The sequence below is a fragment of the Leishmania mexicana genome, chromosome 34 (genome assembly GCF_000234665.1).
Source record: "Leishmania mexicana MHOM/GT/2001/U1103 complete genome, chromosome 34".
Classification (NCBI taxonomy): Eukaryota; Euglenozoa; class Kinetoplastea; order Trypanosomatida; family Trypanosomatidae; genus Leishmania; species Leishmania mexicana.
Window position 1 is genome coordinate 208,591 of NC_018338.1, and position 18,513 is coordinate 227,103.

At 61.6% G+C, this 18,513-nt stretch overlaps 5 protein-coding genes across 5 annotated transcripts; all 5 read left to right on the top strand.

The window, feature by feature from the left end:
- Positions 1–434: 434 nt before the first annotated feature.
- On the top strand, positions 435–2,585 carry LMXM_34_0590 (conserved hypothetical protein; the record flags this gene model as incomplete). Its single annotated transcript, XM_003879008.1, has 1 exon — positions 435–2,585. One exon carries the CDS (start codon positions 435–437, stop codon positions 2,583–2,585), a length of 2,151 nt encoding a protein of 716 aa, XP_003879057.1.
- Positions 2,586–3,228: 643 nt separating this feature from the next.
- LMXM_34_0600 (putative 60S ribosomal protein L18a) lies at positions 3,229–3,768 on the top strand (the record flags this gene model as incomplete). Its single annotated transcript, XM_003879009.1, has 1 exon — positions 3,229–3,768. One exon carries the CDS (start codon positions 3,229–3,231, stop codon positions 3,766–3,768), a length of 540 nt encoding a protein of 179 aa, XP_003879058.1.
- A 1,184-nt stretch (positions 3,769–4,952) lies between these two features.
- LMXM_34_0610 (conserved hypothetical protein) lies at positions 4,953–12,470 on the top strand (the record flags this gene model as incomplete). The annotated part of the gene is made up of 1 exon (XM_003879010.1): positions 4,953–12,470. The coding sequence occupies one exon, from the start codon at positions 4,953–4,955 to the stop codon at positions 12,468–12,470; it is 7,518 nt and encodes a 2,505-aa protein (XP_003879059.1).
- An 852-nt stretch (positions 12,471–13,322) lies between these two features.
- LMXM_34_0620 (hypothetical protein, unknown function) lies at positions 13,323–14,456 on the top strand (the record flags this gene model as incomplete). The annotated part of the gene is made up of 1 exon (XM_003879011.1): positions 13,323–14,456. One exon carries the CDS (start codon positions 13,323–13,325, stop codon positions 14,454–14,456), a length of 1,134 nt encoding a protein of 377 aa, XP_003879060.1.
- Positions 14,457–15,002: 546 nt separating this feature from the next.
- Positions 15,003–16,796, top strand: LMXM_34_0630 (conserved hypothetical protein; the record flags this gene model as incomplete). The annotated part of the gene is made up of 1 exon (XM_003879012.1): positions 15,003–16,796. The coding sequence occupies one exon, from the start codon at positions 15,003–15,005 to the stop codon at positions 16,794–16,796; it is 1,794 nt and encodes a 597-aa protein (XP_003879061.1).
- Positions 16,797–18,513: the final 1,717 nt, after the last annotated feature.

The following is an 18,513-nucleotide window of genomic DNA, read 5'->3' on the forward strand; positions in this document are numbered from 1 at the left end:
ACATGCAAAACGCCTGAGGGAACTGGAAAGCCGTTCTGTCAACACTAGCAAGACCTGCAGGTATGGGCTGTCGATGAGCTCGGTCTTTGAGTGCGTGAGGCCTCAAAGTGCACCTATTCACACAGCCTCCCCTTTACTGGGATCAACGAAGAGGTGTTGCTCTTCGGGCATTCCGTCTCCCTTCCTGTGTGCAGACTGCGTCGGCACATGAGCTGCAGTTTGACCCACTGCTGTGCTCGTCCCTCTCGCCCCGTGACGCACCTGCGAGGGGCACCGTTGCACTTTGCTGCCACAGCCACCCTATCGCTGTTCTATTCTCCCCTCCCTCCCCCTCCCACCCCGTGGTTTTCTCACGGACGTGCGTACGTGTGCTGCCACGCGCAAGGGCGACTAACCCAACGCTCGGTACGCGGTGAAAAGCCTCTCCTTTTCCTATGCCCTACCCGGCGATACTCTCCGAGCACACCATAGCAAGGGGCGTGCACGCGTCATGTCTACCCGTGTCCATTCCGCATCAGCTCCCCGACCTCGAGGTTGTCGGCCAGACACCTGTGCCGCACCGCGTTTCTGCCTCTTGCACGCTCCTGCGAGTACACCGGCGCTCGGCATATGAGCTGGCTCGGGCGCAGGCTCGATGTGCCGACATCGCCGCGGCGGTGGTCGTGGCAGAGTGGAGTTCGTGCTCAGAGCACGCAGCGGCACCTGCACGTGGCGATGAGGCTTCTTTCTTTCTTTGCCGCTGTGGCAGGGGCTCAGGTGCCAGCTCCGCAGCACCACCATCAAGCGTCACGTGCTCTACTCACTGGGCGGTGCTGAGAGTGCGCTGTGTACCGCACACAGCTAGCGCAGTTGGGCTCGAGTGCTACCGAAGCGGTGGTGGTACCTGTCAGCAGTGGATGGCGTGGCGTCTTCGACTGGGCACTGTCCTGTACGCCTCTGACTGGCAGTTTCTCGTGTCTCAGCAAGACCGAGAAGAAACAGCGACTGACAGCTCCTTCGATCTCGGCGCCACTGGCGCGAAGAGAGAGGCAACTGTCAGAGCAGACATGGATGCGCTCAGCACGTTCTTTCCCGCGCTGCACCACAGTCACTACTACGCTACAGCGCAGGCCTTTGTGCACCACTGTCGACACAGCGACGAACACCTCGTCTGGTGTGAAAAAGACCCCCTTTTATCAGTAGAGTGGGCAGGTGTGGAGGAGGCGCAAACAGAGGTGCTGACACACCATGACGCGGGTTCACCTACGGCCAAGGAGTGCGGCAACGCTGGAGTGGAATGCACCTCAGTAGTGGCGCCGGAGAACTCGTATATGTGGCGGCCGCACGTGAGTGGAAGCCGCAAGCGCCGGCGTCGCTGGCTGTCGCAGCGCGGACGCGAATGCCCTAGTGCGCGGGCTCGCCACGACGCAGTTTCGTCATTTACGCACCACCGATCCACCCGAGCGATCACTCTTTCGTGCTCGGTCGACACAACAACCGCCACCAGCGCCGTGGCGCTGGACTCGATCTGTTGTGCGTACCTTCTTGGGCTGAAGCATCATCACGACTGCCTCTCCGCAAGCGGCGAGGGGTCAGTGTCCACGACTGCCGCAGCCCCCGCAGGCGTTCAGAAGCAGTGCAGCGAATCCCCAAATGTGCCGCAGCCGCCGCTGTACACCTCGAGTGAGCACGTTGAAGAAGTGCTGCAGTCGTCGTCTTTTGCGCGCTGGTACCTTGCCCTGCGCCCGGCGTGCCGATCCGCCCTTCACGTACCACGCAGCGGTGGAGCAGCGGCGGCGGCGACATTGGAGGTGAGAGGCACGGAGGAGGCCGGTTCCGATGAAGCACGCCGCAGGGCTCTGCAGGAAGTATTTCTCCACGGCATCGCCGTCTCTCTGGCACTTTGGTTTTGCACGCGCCGCCGCCGCAGCAGCAGCATTGGCACTGTCGAGGGGTTTGCGCTGCAACAGCGCGAGCCTTCTCCAACCCCTTTCACAACATCCACAGGGGACACCACCGTACTCGTCGCAGCGCTATTGAGGGACTGGTGGAATCAGCTCAGCCAGGAGGCGGCGGAGTTCTTAGCTGTGTCTGAGACAGCCGCACGAGCGAGCCCGCAGCGGCGATGGAGCCGTTGCTGTATCGCCCACCAGGTGTGGGCGAGTCTTCAGATGTGGGACTGTGCTAGCAGTCGGCGTCCTGCTGCAGCCGTGGCACCTCCACCGGCGCCGCTGGTGCGTCTCTGTGTGGCTTGCGCAATCGTCGTGACATGCGCTCACCGCAGCCAAGAGCGGATGCTGTGCTGGAATGTGTGTGCACCAACGGTGGAACCAAGTGACGTGAATGCTGACAAGACGGTCGACTATGATGCATCGGCTGGAGCACGGTCAACGCGCAGCGACACTAACGGTGGTGCTCCTGACGGCAGTGGCCGAGCACCAAGCATCGATGGAGTCGCGTCAAGCATGCGGTGCATCTCCGCGTCGTGTCGACTTCCTCGCATGTCAGTCAAGGAGAGCCGCCGCTGGTGCGACGATTACCGCGCATGCATGGACCTAGTCCTGCAGCTTCTCTTTGCCGAGCAGCAACAGCACTGGGCACCGTGATGCGGGCATGCAGGGCGACAGAGGTGAGTGAAGCTGCCCTCTCGCACGCGGGGCGCCTCTCACGCCCTCCTTCTCCTAAAGTCACTACATGAGCTTTCCTTTTTGTTTGTTTTCGTCTTTCGGCTGCTATGTGTTGAGAGCGGCGGTGTGTGTCCGGTGCTCCTCACGCACCCAGACACGCCGCACTCACGTCTTTTCTCTGCTACTTGCTGCGCAAACACATGAGCGGATAGCAAAAAGAGCAGAGAGGTACAAAGTCGCCGTTGCACAAGCGCGCGCGACTACGAAGCCTTCAATGCTTGTAGGTTGCCATCTTCTGCCGAGATGTTGGTGCGTACTCATTGCGCAGTCTCCACGCATGTCCAAGCACGCACTTATCATGCCCTCTCCCCCCCCCTCTCTTCGGAAAGGGGCATGACAACGCTCCCAACGCCCTCCGTGTGCTTGGATCTTTGCACATGCTGACGCTCGCGACCTTCGCGTCTTGCGGTGTCCACCATTGCCGTCAACCCTCCCAGTCCTCCATTCCTTTCCGGACCTCTTCATCCTCTTGCTCGCTCTTTCGTCTTTGCCCTAACATCTCTACACACCTCGGCACACCCTTTCCCGGCGCACATTGGTGTAGTGAACCAAAGAGGAAGCAATGGTCAAGCCGCACTTGCGCCACTACCAGGTGGTCGGCCGCGAGTCGCCCTCGGAGAAGAACCCTGAGCCGACCGTGTACAAGTTTGAGGTGTTCGCCCCAAACTTCGTCGTCGCCAAGAGCCGTTTCTGGCGCATGATGAGGGTCAAGAACAAGGTCAAGTCCACTCACGGTGATGTGCTCTCCTGCAATGTCGTGAAGGATGCGAAGCTGGTGGCGCGCAACTACCTGGTCGACATCGCGTACTACAGCCAGCGCTGCGGCTACACGCGCATGGTCAAGGAGTTCCGCGACGTCTCCAAGACCGGCGCCGTGAGCCAGGCGTACCACGATCTGGCCTCCCGCCACCGTGCCCGCTACCACAACATCGAGGTGCTGAACGTGAAGAGCATCCCGGACCACGAGGTGAAGCACCTGAGCATTGCCCAGTACCACGCCCCGAACCTGTCCTTCCCGCTCCTGCAGCGCCGCACCAAGGCGGCCCGCAAGGACCGTGCCATCTTCGTCAAGAAGAACACGAAGCGCGCGGTGGTGGCGTGAGGAAGGATGTAGTGAGGCAAGAACAGATGGAGGAGGGGGAGAACGGGAGTGTACCGGCACACACATGCGTATATATGGGATTGTATCCGTATGTGATTTGTGGGTGTAGGTGGACACGCCCATTCCCTCTGCCCTCTTCCCTTGTCTCCTGGCTGCTGGTAGGGGGTGCAGATCTCGTGTGTGCGTGTTTGTGTGTCGGTGTCGTCGTCGGTGCAGGCAGGTGCTTGCCAAGTACGATTGTGGCGGCTGTCTCGTTCTTTGCGGGTGGCGTGGGTGCACAACTGCCGATGTTCTCTCGCCTTTCGTTTTTCTCGCCCCCCTCCCTCCCCCCTCTGGATCCTGCTGGCTTACGTCTTTGCGTTGGTTCGCGGTGGTGATCCAGCGGCGTTGCCCCCACCTCCGCCGACACACATACGCGCATGTGTTGCTGTTGCCGGGCGGGGGAACATCGGCACTGGCCGCCGGCGACAAGCGGTGAAGGAAGGGAATCGGGAAAGCGAGAAAAGGAAAAGCGGCGGACAACGGCAGATAAAGGGGACGGCGTGCCGCGCTGCTTGACGTGTGCTCCGTGAAGGTTCTCGAACTTTGGCGTGACGTCATTGTTCGCGTGTTTCGTTCCTTTGTTTCCTTTTTTCTTTTGTGCTTGTTTCCGTCATTTTACACGCCAAACCAAAACAAGCGGAGAAGCGCCTCATGGACCATCGGCAAAACCCGCCCCCTCCCCCCGCACCACATCGGTGGTGTGGGTGTGGATGTTGGCCCGCGGGGGCGGGGGCGCGTATGCAAGAGACGCGGAAGAACTTAGCTTTTTTTCTTCGCAGTCTGCGGTGCTTAGCCTCCGAGGCGGGGAAATGGCCTTGTGGGCCAAACACACCACCCCGCCTCTCGCTTCTGGTGCGCCTTCGCTTCGCGTCCACTTGTGGAGGAGGGAGGTGCATACCAGCTCAGCAAGGACGCGGGTCAGTGTTCCCTGTGTGTTTGCTATTTTTCCCTTCCGTCTTTCTTCCTTTCCAACCCACACATCTGCGGCTCGCTTGTATTGCTAAGCACAACGGAAGCGGTGGAGCAGTGCACAGCGACAAGCACTGTGTATGTAGGGTGCACTGCTGCCTCTAGCATGGCATTCCCCCTCCGTCCCCCTTGAGAGCCCCTCACCTTGACTCTGCGTCACTCACGGACACAGAATGGAGAACAGCATCAGTGAACGGCACCACGTTTTGGCCTGTGCGACGACGTTGCACGTCACACTCCTCACAAGCCACTACGCTGAGGCACCCCAGAGGGACGATGCCGCGGCGGCCAGCAGTAACAACGCCGCCTCCGGGCACCGACGTGAGGCGCCACCGAGCATCAAAGCGAACAACAGCACGAATACAAAAGTTGCCGGAAGTGAAAAAGTCGAAGTCTACAGCTGCAGCACAGCGGTGGAGCAACTGGACACGGTGGCCCGTGTGCTGTGCACCATCCTGCGGCAGCAGAGCTCCGCCAGCGAAGGCGGGGCAGCGGACGCGGCACGGCGCATCCAAATGGCAAAGGCCGTACGAGACAATGCCGTACCGTGGTTCGAAGTCGCGGCTGCAGCTGCAGCCGTGCAAGGGGATCATCCACACGACCACCGTTTGCCCCCTCACTCTTTGGACAACGCCGGTGACAGCTACCTAAGCCTGGCTCCAGCGCTGTCTCTCACGACGCCATCCTCGTATGCCGCGGGAGCGACGGAGGGTGGTGCTCAACGCTCAGCAGGCAGCGATGACCGCAGAAACTCACCGCAGCAACAGCACCCCAGCTCCGGCAGACTCTCGTCCTCGCGCAGCTCCATGCGCTCCTCGTCGGTGCTCTCGGGGATGCAGCGCCACATGAGTGAAATGGAGCGGGAGACGCGTCAGCTCTATCTAGCTAAAGAACTGCCACCCTGTGAGCTGGTCATGATTCCAGGTGAGACTCCAGTGTCCGCTCCCTCGTACGTCATTTTTGTGTACCGCTTGGCTCATGAGGAGGATGTGCTCGCCGAGCTTTCGGCCCTTTCTGCGGAAGAGCAGAGCAGCAGCGCAGAGAAGACGGATGCACCCGCAGCGGACAGCGTCGAGCCCTCTGGCAAGGAGAAGCGCGACACGTGCGTCTTTCAGGCTGCCGCGACTGTCACACGCGCCCTTTGGAACACCATTCGGCCGATCCTGCGGGACCACCTGCATGCCACCAACAGCAGCGTTGCTCCGGCTCACGTACCTGTTGTGTGGGCCATGGCAGATCCGCGAATGTTGAGCGGCTTTCTTCCCTACACCTCCAACGACACGGACCACATTTTATCGCCGTACGCCTGCCCCGTTCCTGTGAGCCCTTCATCCATGCGCAGCCCTGATGAGGCAGCCGCCGTGGAACGCTGGGTGCGGCTGGTGCCACGCACAGCTTTCTATCTCTATGACCCCTCGGCCACCAGCGCTGCTGTGCAAGACACGCTCGGTGTGTTGCAAGCTCACCTGGCAAAATGGACGTTCTCACGAGCGAGCTCTCCGAGGGGATCCCGTCCGTTCAGCGGCGGAAACACGAAGAAGCCGATGCCACCGTCGCGCGGTGGCGCCAGTGCGAAAACGGGGGCAGCGCCGAAAGCAAATCGTGCGAGCGGGCCGGCGCCCAGCGGACCGCGAGGTTCTAAGAGCCGCAACGGGCGAGGGGCAGCCGGGGCAGCAGGCGCCGCAGCAGTGAATGCGTCGGCACTCGCGCCATCTGCACCACATCAAACGTCGCTACAGTCTCGACAGCTGAATATGGGAATCGACCTGCAGGCGACACCGGCTGAGTTCCCGTACTGCACTACCAACCCTCGCTCCCTCGCGTATTACCTCTACTCGAGAGGCGCAGCATCACCACCACCACCACCACAGGTCGCAGCGCTGGCAGCCCCCTCGCCGTCGCCAGCAGGCCTCGAGGGAGAGCTGACGTCGTATCTGAGCAAGATGGCCGCCTTTCAACAGGCAGTGATGACTGCGTCGGAGGCGGATATGGCGGGATCGGCAATGGAAGGAGCGTTTGAGCGGATGTGGTATGCGCACGCGCCCCTGCTGCGGTGGGTGCACGCGTACCTGAGCAATTCAGCCGCCGTGCTCTCGACTAGTAGCTTAGCGGCGGAGCAGGAAAGCAGCTACGCCGACGGCGCTCCTCGAACGGGGCACCAGCTCCCCTCTGCCGCATTTGAGAAGGTTGTTCACCTGTCGCTATCCCGACTTTTGCCTGACGATTCCAGGTGGCCCCTGCCTCTGTGGAAAGTTGCAGCGTTGCCCATCGCACCAGTGCCTCCCTTGACGCTGCGCTGCAGCGGACGGGATGATGCTGCCACGTCGACAAGCGTCGCGACGGATAGCATCGTGCAGTGGGCGACTGCTGTGCTGTCGGTTGTGGTCGATTGTGGGAAGACTGCGGGTGGCGCAGAGGGGAACAGCAAGGCACCACTGATGCCGCTGCTGAGCCGCCTCGTGCGCCTCATCGATGCATACAACGAATGGTCTTTGAATAAAAGCCTGGCCCCGGTGCGAGGCGCCAGTAGCGACGGCCACATCGGCACACGCGGCGCGGCCGCAGAGAAGGCAGCAGGTGACCACTCCGTGTATGCGTCGACGACTGTGCAGCGGCCAATCGCATCGGCGTGTTGCACGGGTGGCGTCTTCAACATCATGAGCGCCGTGTGTGCGTGGATGGCCACAGTGAGCGAGTCACTTCTTCTCCAAGAGCCCTCGTGTGAGTTGAAGGCTTTGTGTGCGACGGCAGAGTCGCCGGTGTCGCGCAGCGCGGGAGGCCATCTCGTCCGCAACACCGTAACCGCCATGGCAATCCCGCCCTCCGGACTGTTCCGACGGTATGCGCAGCCATTTCAGAAGCTGTCGGTGCCGAGTAGCGGAGACGCAAAGGCCCTCATGAACACTGGGACTCTGGCGGCCATCGTTCCCCGACTTCCCAAGACTACAGAAACACGGATCAGTGATGCAGTGGCAGCGGCAGCGCAAAGGGGGAAGCGGTGCGCTGTGACAGCGTCAGCGCGTATTCACCACCAAAACGCGAATGTGGTGCTGCCGCCTTACCCTCAAGAAGTGTCGTGGATGATTCGGCACGTCATCGCCAAGAACGCGGGACATTTCGAGGTGAACGTTGCCCGCGGCACCGACACTGTCACTCCCACGGCGCCCCGCATGGGGTTGCCACCTTCAATGCTCGACCTGGCAACGGGGGGCTCCTCCTCGCTCGCAACGCGCCAGAGCACAATGGCCACGATGACCATCACGACACCGAGCACCGGGCTCCTTCTTCAGCAGCAGCGGCGCCGGCTGCGCTGGCAGACGTCTGGCGTCGCAACGAAGCTTCAGCCCTACTCGCAGGGTGTACATCTCATAAAGGAGATGGCGCGCAATCTTCTTGGTCGTCGCCCGCTGGCTGAGGCGACAGTGACACTACAGGAGGTGCTAGAGTCAACGCTGGCTGCCCCGCTATGTGAGGTAGCCGCCGGAGAAGGACGCGGTGGAAGCGTGTTGGCACCGTCGCATCAGAGCCGGAAACAGCACCGTGGAGGGTCAGCCGACTGTAACACTGCTGCCACGGAGCAGGTTAGCGCGCTGGACCTACTACAGCGCTACTTGGTCTCCGTGGACCCGATGCATGCGCGCCTGGAAACCAAGTCGAAGCCAGTGGCGCTGCAGCGCCTCGCGCTGTTGCCGGAGCTCCACCACAGCAAGGATAAAGACGAAGTTGAAATGCTGGCGACACGAGCGGCGGCGGAGAACCTCATGCCCCGCATTCACGAGCACATGCTTCAGCAGGCATTCCTGTATCAGCTACTGCGAGAGACCAAGTTAGAGTCGATGCGCCATTCAGCCTCGCTGCCCAGCCATGGTCACACCTCCGCCGCGGCAAGGGAGGAAGTTGTCTGCGCGGACGACGACTGGAGCGTGACACAGCAGCTGCCAGTGCAGGCCATCGCGGCGTCCATTGTCGACTTTCAGGAGCGTTTTGGTGCCCACAACGTTGCGCGGCACTCCTGCGCCCTTCACTACCGTCCCCTCCGGTCACCAACCGCGACCGCGGCCGGTAGTGCCGGCAGAGGTATCGACCCAGCTGCGTCATCTGAGGAAGACAGAGATAGTGAGGTGCACCGCACGTCTGCCTACGCGCACAACGCCCTCAACGTGCACCCGACCCGAAGAGTGACACACATGTGGGTTGCCGGGGTGGCAGTGCCGGATGTGCAGATGGCAGAGTACATCAAGAAAGGGAGAGGGCCGAAGTCCGACGCGAAGGCGCGCCAGAGCAGCCACCCCTCGCTGGGACAGCGGCGTTCGCGTAGGTGGGTGGACATGGTCCCCCGCGCGGGGACTGTGACATCGGTGGAAGTCTACGCACTGTGGCAGTCGCTGCTACAGCAGCAGCAAGGCAGTGACGCGACGACACGGCTGCGCGTGGGGCCGGCGGAGTTGACGATGCGTGCAATGCGCGACCTTATCTCCCAGTACGTGCAGCGACACGCCGAGGTGTCGACGTCACTTGTCGGCGCGAGTGGCATGCCCGCGACGCCTTCTGAAAGTGCAATGGCTACAGAGAGTTCCCCGATGCGCTTCGATACTCACGAGACCCTCTATCCGTATGGCGATGCGGTGTTGGAGGTGTGGGTGAGTGAGGCGCAGCGTCTGTGCCGCTACATTAAGGCCACCGAAGTCATCGCTACTCTGCACGCGACGCCGTCGAGCACGAAAGTCAACAACGTGCACCTGACCGTTCACTGGGATGACGGACTTCTTCTCACGTGCGCAAGCGGCAGCGGCAGACAAGATTGCAGCGGTATGGTTCCGCCCATCGATTTAACGCTTACCACCTGCAATGCGGTCTTTCAGTGGCGCGAAGGTGAATCACGTATCCGCCTTCGCCGCTACCCAAACACCTCATCCAGCACCACGGCGGCCGCCGGGGTGTCACTGAAGGAACTGAGCGGGCAGCAGACAGCGACCTTGCCGCAAGGTGGTGTCATGGAGACGTGCGCAGCCCTCCTCGAGGAGCGCGTCACCCTCTATTGCGTCCACCACTGCCCAACAGAATTCACCGCAGCAACATCGGTGAAGCTGGAAGCGTCGTCCGAAAAGGAGACGAGCTGCGAGGTCGACGAGCGCACCGGCGTGGTGCAACGCTTCTACGAATCGGGGATGCAGCAGTTGTTGTTTCCTAGCGGTGCAATCATGGTACGGCGGCCGCTGACACCGGTCGTGGCGAAGTCATCGCCGCCCAAGTCGACCGCGCAGTATTATGACACCTTGGTGACGCTGGACGGTCGATGCTTCGTGCGCAACGGCAGTAGCAGCGGAGACACCTCTGCGAGCGCACCCCTTGCCGGCTCGAAGACGGTTCACCCCAGCGCGTTTCAGCGCGTACAGGTGCGCATCGCGCGTGCTAACTCCCAAGGCATGAAGAGCGGCACTAGCGCCCGTGACGCGCAGGCCCCGCCCTTCATGCACACCGAGATCACCTACGATGCGGCGCACCACTGCCATATGCGCTCCCGCCAAGACGGCTTGACGGTGGCAGAGTACGAGTCTTTGGCCCCCTACGCGGACACCGACACCAAACAGAACGGCGCCCGCGCGGGCGCCGTGGTTGCCCGGGTCGTCGTGTTTCCAGACGGCACCACCATCACGACAGTGGCGCCGCGCGAATCGCGGCGGCGCGCGCTCGTGTGCCGCCCCGATGGCACTTCCGTGTCAGCGTCGATCTCCTCCCTGACCTTGTGCGCGCTGCTGGAAGAGCTGCAGGCGGTGGAGGACAGCCTTTTCGGGGCGGCGGCTGACGGAGCAGAGCTCTCCGTGCGGTGGTGCGTGGAAGCGTCGACCATGCCTCGAGTGTATCTTGCGCCCGCTCCGGTGGGGGGCAGCGAAGAAACGGGGGAGTGCAAGGCCCCCTTTGCTGCCGTCTTCGGTGATGGCACGGTCTTGCAGCGGCGATGGGTGGCCGCGCCGACGCTTCCAGCCGCGTTCTCCGCCGTAGGCACCGAGGTAAACGCGAGCGAGGATGAAGGTTTGGAGGGTGGGGAGGTCGGGGAAGGCGGCGCGAATAGCGCCCCCGCGTACCGCGGGGGTACGTTTGAAACCGTACTGGCACGCCCCTCGACTAGCGCCGTGCGCATCCTTCATCAGCACGCCATTGCCACGATTGAGCCCGCTGATGTCCTCGCCACCATCACGCATGCCTCTCCTGCTGCGTACGCGGTGGGGCAGGGACTGCTGTTCTTTGATCTAGCTTGCGGCGGTGGCATGCGCATGGTGGACGGGGCGCGCTGCGTTTGGGAGGTGCGCGGGTTGGCGGAAACCAAGGACGGACCGCAGGTGCTACACCCGGAACGCCCAAGTACATACGAGGAGTTGCTACAGGCCCTGGTGAGTCCCCACTACAGCCCTCATCGTCTGCCCCGGGCGGCGCAGCTGATGTATGCGCGCGAGCAACGGCGAGAGACAGCAGCGTACGCGCGCCAGCGGGCCACTGGGTGGTGCCCGTCTCTTCTGCGGCGGATGCGTGAGATAGCCGAACCGTTCATTCGGACTGCGCAGCTGCTCCGCACGGATGTGCTGGCGCCCATCGAGGCTGCCGCAGCTGCAGCCGAAGAACGAGCTTTTTGCGCTTGCAGCGCTCCTGATACAGCCCCCTCCACCTCCGCCAAAGGAGGCGCCGCGGCGGCGGTGCGGGCTGGCTCTTCTTCCACAGGCATTGCACCGCAGTGCATGTCGCGCGTCTTACCGATTTGCTTTGGTCAGCTCGATAATGGCGAGGCCCTCCGCTACTGGCACGTGAGCGAGGTGCTTCCCTCGCTCTCCGGGTCGTGCGCATCGTCCACGCCGGCAGCAGCATCGGAGCCGCAGGTGATCCAGCGCCTGGTGCCTGGGATCGCCACGGGCAGTGTGTTAGGGTACATTAGCACCGCTCCGAGGCACGCATACGGTGCTGACGCGATTGGCGTTCTTCTCTGCGGACACCCGGCCGCAACCAGCGGCAATCGCGGTGTCCTCTGGCAGCGCTTGGCGACTGTTGCCCGACTCTCTCTGCTCTTCTGTGGAGTATTGGCTCCGGCCATACCCCCGGCCATCCGGCCGCCCTTGCCTGCATCCTTTGCCTCTGGTGCCCCCTCCCCCACTCCTGAAAGCAGTAGCTCCTACGCGGCATCCCTACCCCCGTTGGCCGTACTGCTCAACCACGGCAGTCGCTGGCTCCCTCCCACCCTTCAGCCACCGCAGCAGTTTGGTGCCTATCAGAGGAAGCGACCCTCTCTCAGCGCTGGAACAGAGGTGGAGTACGCCGATGTGGCGTGGGTGCGAGATTCAACGGCTGCCCTTGCCAACGCGGCGGCCAACACCGCTTATGTCCAATATGTGGTGGACCACGTAAACCCCTTCACGGCTTTGAGGACCTCGCGCGCGGCGCTGCAGAGAGAGGTGGCGCGAAGGGAGCTGTACCGGCACGAGCAGCTCGCACAGCTCAGTCATTACCACCGTGTGCTGAGCACTCAGTGGCCGATGGAAATGCCAGCCTCGGCGCGGGAAGAGCAGGTGCGGCTGGAAATGCGCTTTGAGGAACTGCAACGTGGTCTACAGTCCGCGGCGCCGCCACCAGCAAAGGTGAATTGCCTCTCCCTCCCATCCGCGATTGGTGAACCCGGCAGGAGTGAGCGCGTAGTGGTGTAGGACGGTTAGACGCAGACGCCTGTTCGACGAGCAGCCAACTCTTTCCTTTTTTTCTTCACGGATGTAAATGAAGCTTGTGCGTGTATGCCCGTTGGAACACACGCTGTCGTTCTTGTGGATTAGTCTCCAGTCCCGACGCCGTGACGTCTTTGCGTGCGCGCTGGCGCGTCTCTGCCCAACCGGAAAGGGAGTAGGGTGGCGTCGTGTCCTCATCCTCCATACCCGGCTCTCGCTCATCCTCTCGTTTTTTTTCTTCTCGCCCCGCTCGACAGCTGGCCGAGCCGTTTGTGGGCATCGCTGATGTACGGTAAAGCAAAGTATAAGGACACCGCACGTGTTCACGTGTGTGTTCCGGCCAAGCGATGTGCACATGATAGCCCCACATGTGAGGAGCCCCCGCCCACACTAAAAAGAAAACGAGGCGTTTCTTCCCCTGCCCTTTCCCCCTCTTGCAGGAGCGAGTAGGGGATGAAGATGGTGTAAGTCGGTGTATGTGTGTGTGTGGCTCTGGGAAAGCGGGCGCGTGGAGGGGTAACAACTTTGCCCATATGGGAATTGGCGTGGCGGGGTGAAGCGAACAGGCAGCCGTTTGCAGAGTGCCCACCTCGAGGGACGCGTCCCCATTTGTGCACCAGGCGGCACTCACCCCACCCCCATACCACGCTTCTTCTTCACCGGCAAGCCCTTTTGTGTGCCCTTGTCTTCAGTCCTTCCCACTCCAGAACCCGTGCCCGTACATTCGCCGGTGGCGATGCAGGAGCGGACGTCGGCAAGCAGCACCGCCTCATCTTTCCCTCGCACACGCGAGCGCCTTTTCCATCTTTGACATACAAAACGGCAGCCCAGCACGCAATGCTACCGTACGGCACACTGTGGAAGCTGGACGAGATGCTGCACGCGGCTGCGCCGTCACTGCGTCGCACGACCGCGCTGCGCCGCCGTCAGGCACTCTTCTACTTCTTCTGGGGGATTATTCTTGTGTCGGTTTTCCTGGTTCCCTATCATTACGCCTCGCTGCGACGCCTGCGTATCGACAGCGAGCGCGAGCTGCTCGGACTTGTGGCACCGACGGTAGATCTCACACAACTCCACATGCGCCAGGACCAGGCGTTGCAGCGCCTCAGGACGTGGACTACAGCGCGCTGGGTCGACAAGCGCCCCGAGAGCTGCGGAGACGACAACATCGGTGACGCTGACGTCACTGCCGACTTTGCGCTGGCCTTCTACCTGCATCCGTCGTCACGCACGCGCCTCGATGGCGTCTTTGCGCACCCATACGTCCGAGCGGTCGCGGGAGGTGGCGTTGGAGTACTATGGCCGCGCCTCGGCGACGCTGCAGAGGCACCCGACGCGCAGCAGCGCGCGCCACGTGCTCGTACACTGAGTGAGGTGGCGGTGGATGCTGCGAAAGACCCATTGAATCCGGCAAAATGTTTGATTGCCCTACGGCGCGATATCCTGCAGGAAGGTGCCAAGGGCATCAACTATGAAGAAAAAACGGACCTGATTAAAGCGCTGCAGGAGACGTTTTCTCAAGAGACAGGACTTTACCGCATCAACGTTGGTGGGCCTTCTGATGCTGGCAAGATGGCAGTCGATGCCGTTGATGGGCGAGCAGCAACGGAAAGCGTACTGGCTGCGCTCCTCTTGTGGTTGACGGGCAGACACAAGTGCAGCCATGCGGAGGAGGAAGCGATCAGCCGCGCCTTGGCCGCGTGTCAGGCGCCGCTCTCTCGCTCCTTGCGCATGAGTTTTGACTCGACTGCTACACCTGGCGCCGCGCGTGCCATGGCACCCATCGTGACCACCGTGCAAGAGGAGGCGGCACCGCAGTATCTGTGTCTGTGTAGCAAGCACGGGGTGCAGCCCCCAGCTGCCTTGGTGGAGCCAACCAGCGGCACAGCGACACCGCTGTTCCTCGTGGATCCTGCTCAACTCGAGGCGAGCACGCAAACATGCGCCGACGCCTGTCTGCGTAGCGGGTAAAGTGTATGGGGGAGGGCGGTGGCCGTCTTGCCTCGCAGCCCCCCTCCCCCCCATTCCCCAGAAGACCGGACATTGGCGTAGTTGCCAACGCGAGGCGCCGCATTTTCATCATCTTTGGTCCCCCACACACCCCTCTCTCGCGTTGGCACGGACCGTCTGGGGACAGGGAGGGAGCATGCAAAGACGACATAAACGGCGACGACACCAACGTGCGTTGTGCGTAGCGCAGTAAGGAGAAACGCCCATGTGCGCCTTTCGCTGCTCTTGCGCCCTTCACGAATCACCTGAGAAGGGTGGCTGTGAGGTGCAACCCCATCAGCTAGTGGCGCAACAAGTCATGGCGCACACAGAGACATACGCATGCGCATGCACTCAGACGCACGTCCACACCTGTTGCCGTCCATAATCACCTCTCCCCCCTCCTCCTCATCTCCCCCATCATTCACCCACAGCACGACGCATAATAGGGAGACAGCCTTGTTTTTCCTTTTTTTGCGCGCCGGTGGACTGCCCTTCCTTCTCATTCGTTTTCCTGGCCAACGTGCTATGTGGAAGCAGACAGTCGGCGACTGGCAGGAGCGGCGGCAGCGGCGTCGCGGGGGGCCAATCCCTGAATCTCCTCAAGCTAACGTGCCCGACTCTGCCGATGCCACGGAGAGCATCCTGCGAGGCTTTCTGCCGCGCGAGTTCCACGATCATGTGCCGCAGTCCGCGTACCCGGCATCCGATGGACCTGAGACTCGCCCGCAGCCGTCACAGTACACACGACTGGAGCAGCAGACGCTGGGCCGCTTCATTGCCTCGACGTGGGTTGTTGTGAGTGGGGTACCGGCTGATGACATCCTTGATGTGCGCGAGTACTTCGACGCCTACGTCGGGCGCACCGTGGCGCACCACCTGTCCCTCACCACATCTACGCGGTCGGAGGTGTACATTCAGTTTGCGTCCCCGCTGCAAGCGGCGCAGGCGGTGCGCACCTCGTCGTACAGCTTCAACGTAGAGAAGGGGACGGCCGCAGAGAGTCTACGCTCTTTCCCAAACGCAAGCGGCATGCCAGAGAAGCCGCCGCGCAGTCTTGAGCTGGCTGTTGGTTGGTGTAGAGATCAGATATTTCTTGAATGGCGCGAGCGTCTGCACCGTCAGCTACTAGAGGCGCGGCCACGGGGCCGGGGTGGTGCGTCTTTGGAGCCAGTGTCGTCCGTGGGGAAGGCACTGCACGCGAGCGAGCTGCCGAGCCCACGCTCGTCTACGCCGCCGTCGCTCGAGTCTTCCGCCCGTGGTTCTGATGCAGCCGCCGCGACCGGTGGCGACGATGAGGACGCTGCCGCGCATCCGCTGCTGCCCCGTCATCGCGGACGGCCATCAGGAGCTCGATCGGTCAGCCATCCCTCTACGACAGCAGAGACGTCACGATCCCGCTTTTTGGCGTCCGTCTCTGCGCGGACGGGCGACGCTGCGTCGGGTAACTCAACCGCCGCGGCGCATCCGCTGATGTCGGGCTCGAAAGACTACGGCCATTACAATGGGGCTTACCACTGCGAAGGCAGCTTCTTTTCCGACAGCCTCCACAGCAGCTTCAACGGCGCTGGCCGGCAGCACACAACGCTGCTCAGTCTTTTCTTTCACCCGTGCTCGTCCTCGCCCAGCGCGCGTTGGGCGCGTTTTCTCTACTACCCTCTCCGATTCCTGGTTCTCCTGTCATGGACCTTGTGGAATATGCTGGCGCAGCTCCTACCATCTCGATCGGCCGTTCTCTTGAAGGGGAGACCGGCAAGTCGGCGCCAGCCCGAGGCCGCCGCGCCTGGTGGGGTCACCCCTGCCGCGGCCACGCAACCGCTGTCGCCACCGAGGGTAATACCGCAGACGTTACGGTGGAAGCTGCGTCGATCGCTGCGTGCCGCCGACGTGGTACCGGCCTCCGCGTCACCGTTCGAGTACATGTCATTTCTCTTGTACAAGTACATCCCGTTTGCACCGGAGCCGGAGGACGTTGATGTGGCCCTGTGGAGTTGGCTCGTCCTGCATAATCCGTACCCGCAGCAAAGTCTTCGACAGCTGAAGCAGAGTCTACTGGTGCGGCAGCGGGTCGTGAGCGCCATGCCGGGACGTCAAGCCGATGGTGGTCTCGACGTCGCCGCTGCGGACATGACGCAGTGGGCAGGCTTCGAGAAGGTAGGCGTCATGGGTGGGGAGCGGCCCACCGGGTGGGAAGCGCAGCAGCCGGTGGAGTGCCGTCAAGAGCTACCGGTGCTGCTGGCGTGGAGACCTGCATGGTGGTTCGCGCGCTACTCCTCCCTCTCTCTTTTTATGTTCGTCGTGCTAGTCTACTGGTACGCGTAGGTGACTCAGCAACGTGCGTGACGGGGCGGAGCAATGCTTGGCGCCTGCCCAGTTGTCCGTGCGCGTCTGGGTTTGTTTGATTGTGGTCGTGATGATGATGCGGGCTTCGCGGTATCGGGGATCGCATCGAAGCCAACACGATACGCGGCGGCACCTGCCTGAAAGCCGCGTGCAGAGAAATCTTCTACTTCGACAACTGTGTGTGGGTGTGGCTGCGCTACACCGAAATCACGGGACACGCATGCGCTCTTCCCACCTTGCCATCCGACGCGGCTTTGTCTCATCGCCCCACCCCACCCCCACCCTTCCACGCTCTCTGGAGTCCGGCATTTCATACATGACAAGGTGGAGGTGCGGTGGCAGAGCATGAGATGGAAGCTGAGAGCGTTGTTAGTGATTTTGTGACACGTGCATCTCCCGCCCCCGCTCGACGCGCAGACACTCGCCAGCGGCTGTCGGAAGCGAACATAAAGCTCGTCATCGCACTTGGGCATCCCTTCCCCGCCGTACCCGCATCCTGCAATGCATCCCGCAACTGACGCCATCTCGCCCCCCCCACCACCCTAATTTTCGTTCTCTCATCCTCCTCTGTTGCCATCCTCTTCCCATGGCCGCGTGCATGCGCATCCCGAACCACTCACCTCCCGGCCCTTACTTTGTCGCCATGATGTCCTACGCCCCTTGCTCATCACACATATGTGTGTCTCTTACTTGACGGCGCCAGCACACACACACACACACGTACGCACACAATTTCTTCTGCGTCAGCCATCGTTTAACCCAGCCTGTCTGTCTGTGGGTGCGCTTGTGTATCATCAGTACGTGTAACGAAGGTACCCCCGACGCACACGAAGGGCGAAAGAGAACGCAGTCAACACTCTCAGTGCACTCTACCCTCCTTGAAAAAAAACGTTCTAATCCCTTCCGTGTTTGGCCTGCCTATTCTTTGTCTCTTGTTTTCGGATCGCTTGCCCGTGCACAATAGGCTCCTCGGTCCCCGTCACCCCGCGCCGTCCGCATTGGTCTTTCGACCATGTAATCGACCTTTTTCGTGTGTGTATTTCTTGTCCTTTTTCGAGTGCGTTGTCGCCAGCGTCTTCTCTGTTTCGGCTTGTCATATCAGCCTCTCCACGCCCCTCCCCTCCCCTCTCTCCTCCCCCCTCCAACCACCACCACCACAGCTCAAGCACGCACGCCGGCCTTTTTGGGGGGTTCTCAATTCCAAACGAAGACGTACCTCGGAACTCTTCTACTGTTTCGTCCTTTCCAGTTCGCCGACTCCTCGTCTTCCTCCACACCCCTCAGCGTCTCTCACCTCCTCCTCCTCTCATTTGGGCACCGAAGTCACCTCCCTTGTCCACCAGGCATACTTTGTTGAAAAGAAGTGTGACGCACGCGTAGATAAGTGCAACCCTGCAACCCGTGGGCACCATAACGCTAACTCTTCCCCACCCCCACCAATAAAAGGAAAAACACAGGATTGTCTCTTCCCCTATTCTTTTCTCGTTACTTTCGGTTACCCTGTTGTTGTTCTTCTATTCCTCTCCCTCCCTCGAAATCGCATCGTCCTCCTCCAGTGTTGCTCTGTCGTGCCTTCTTCCTTCTTCCTTTTCTGTGGGGAGGTGAGAGAGTGGTATGCAAACAGGTATGGCTATTGTATGTCAGCATCACTGCTCCCCCCACCCCACCCCCACGCTTTCCTTGCGCACGTGACACT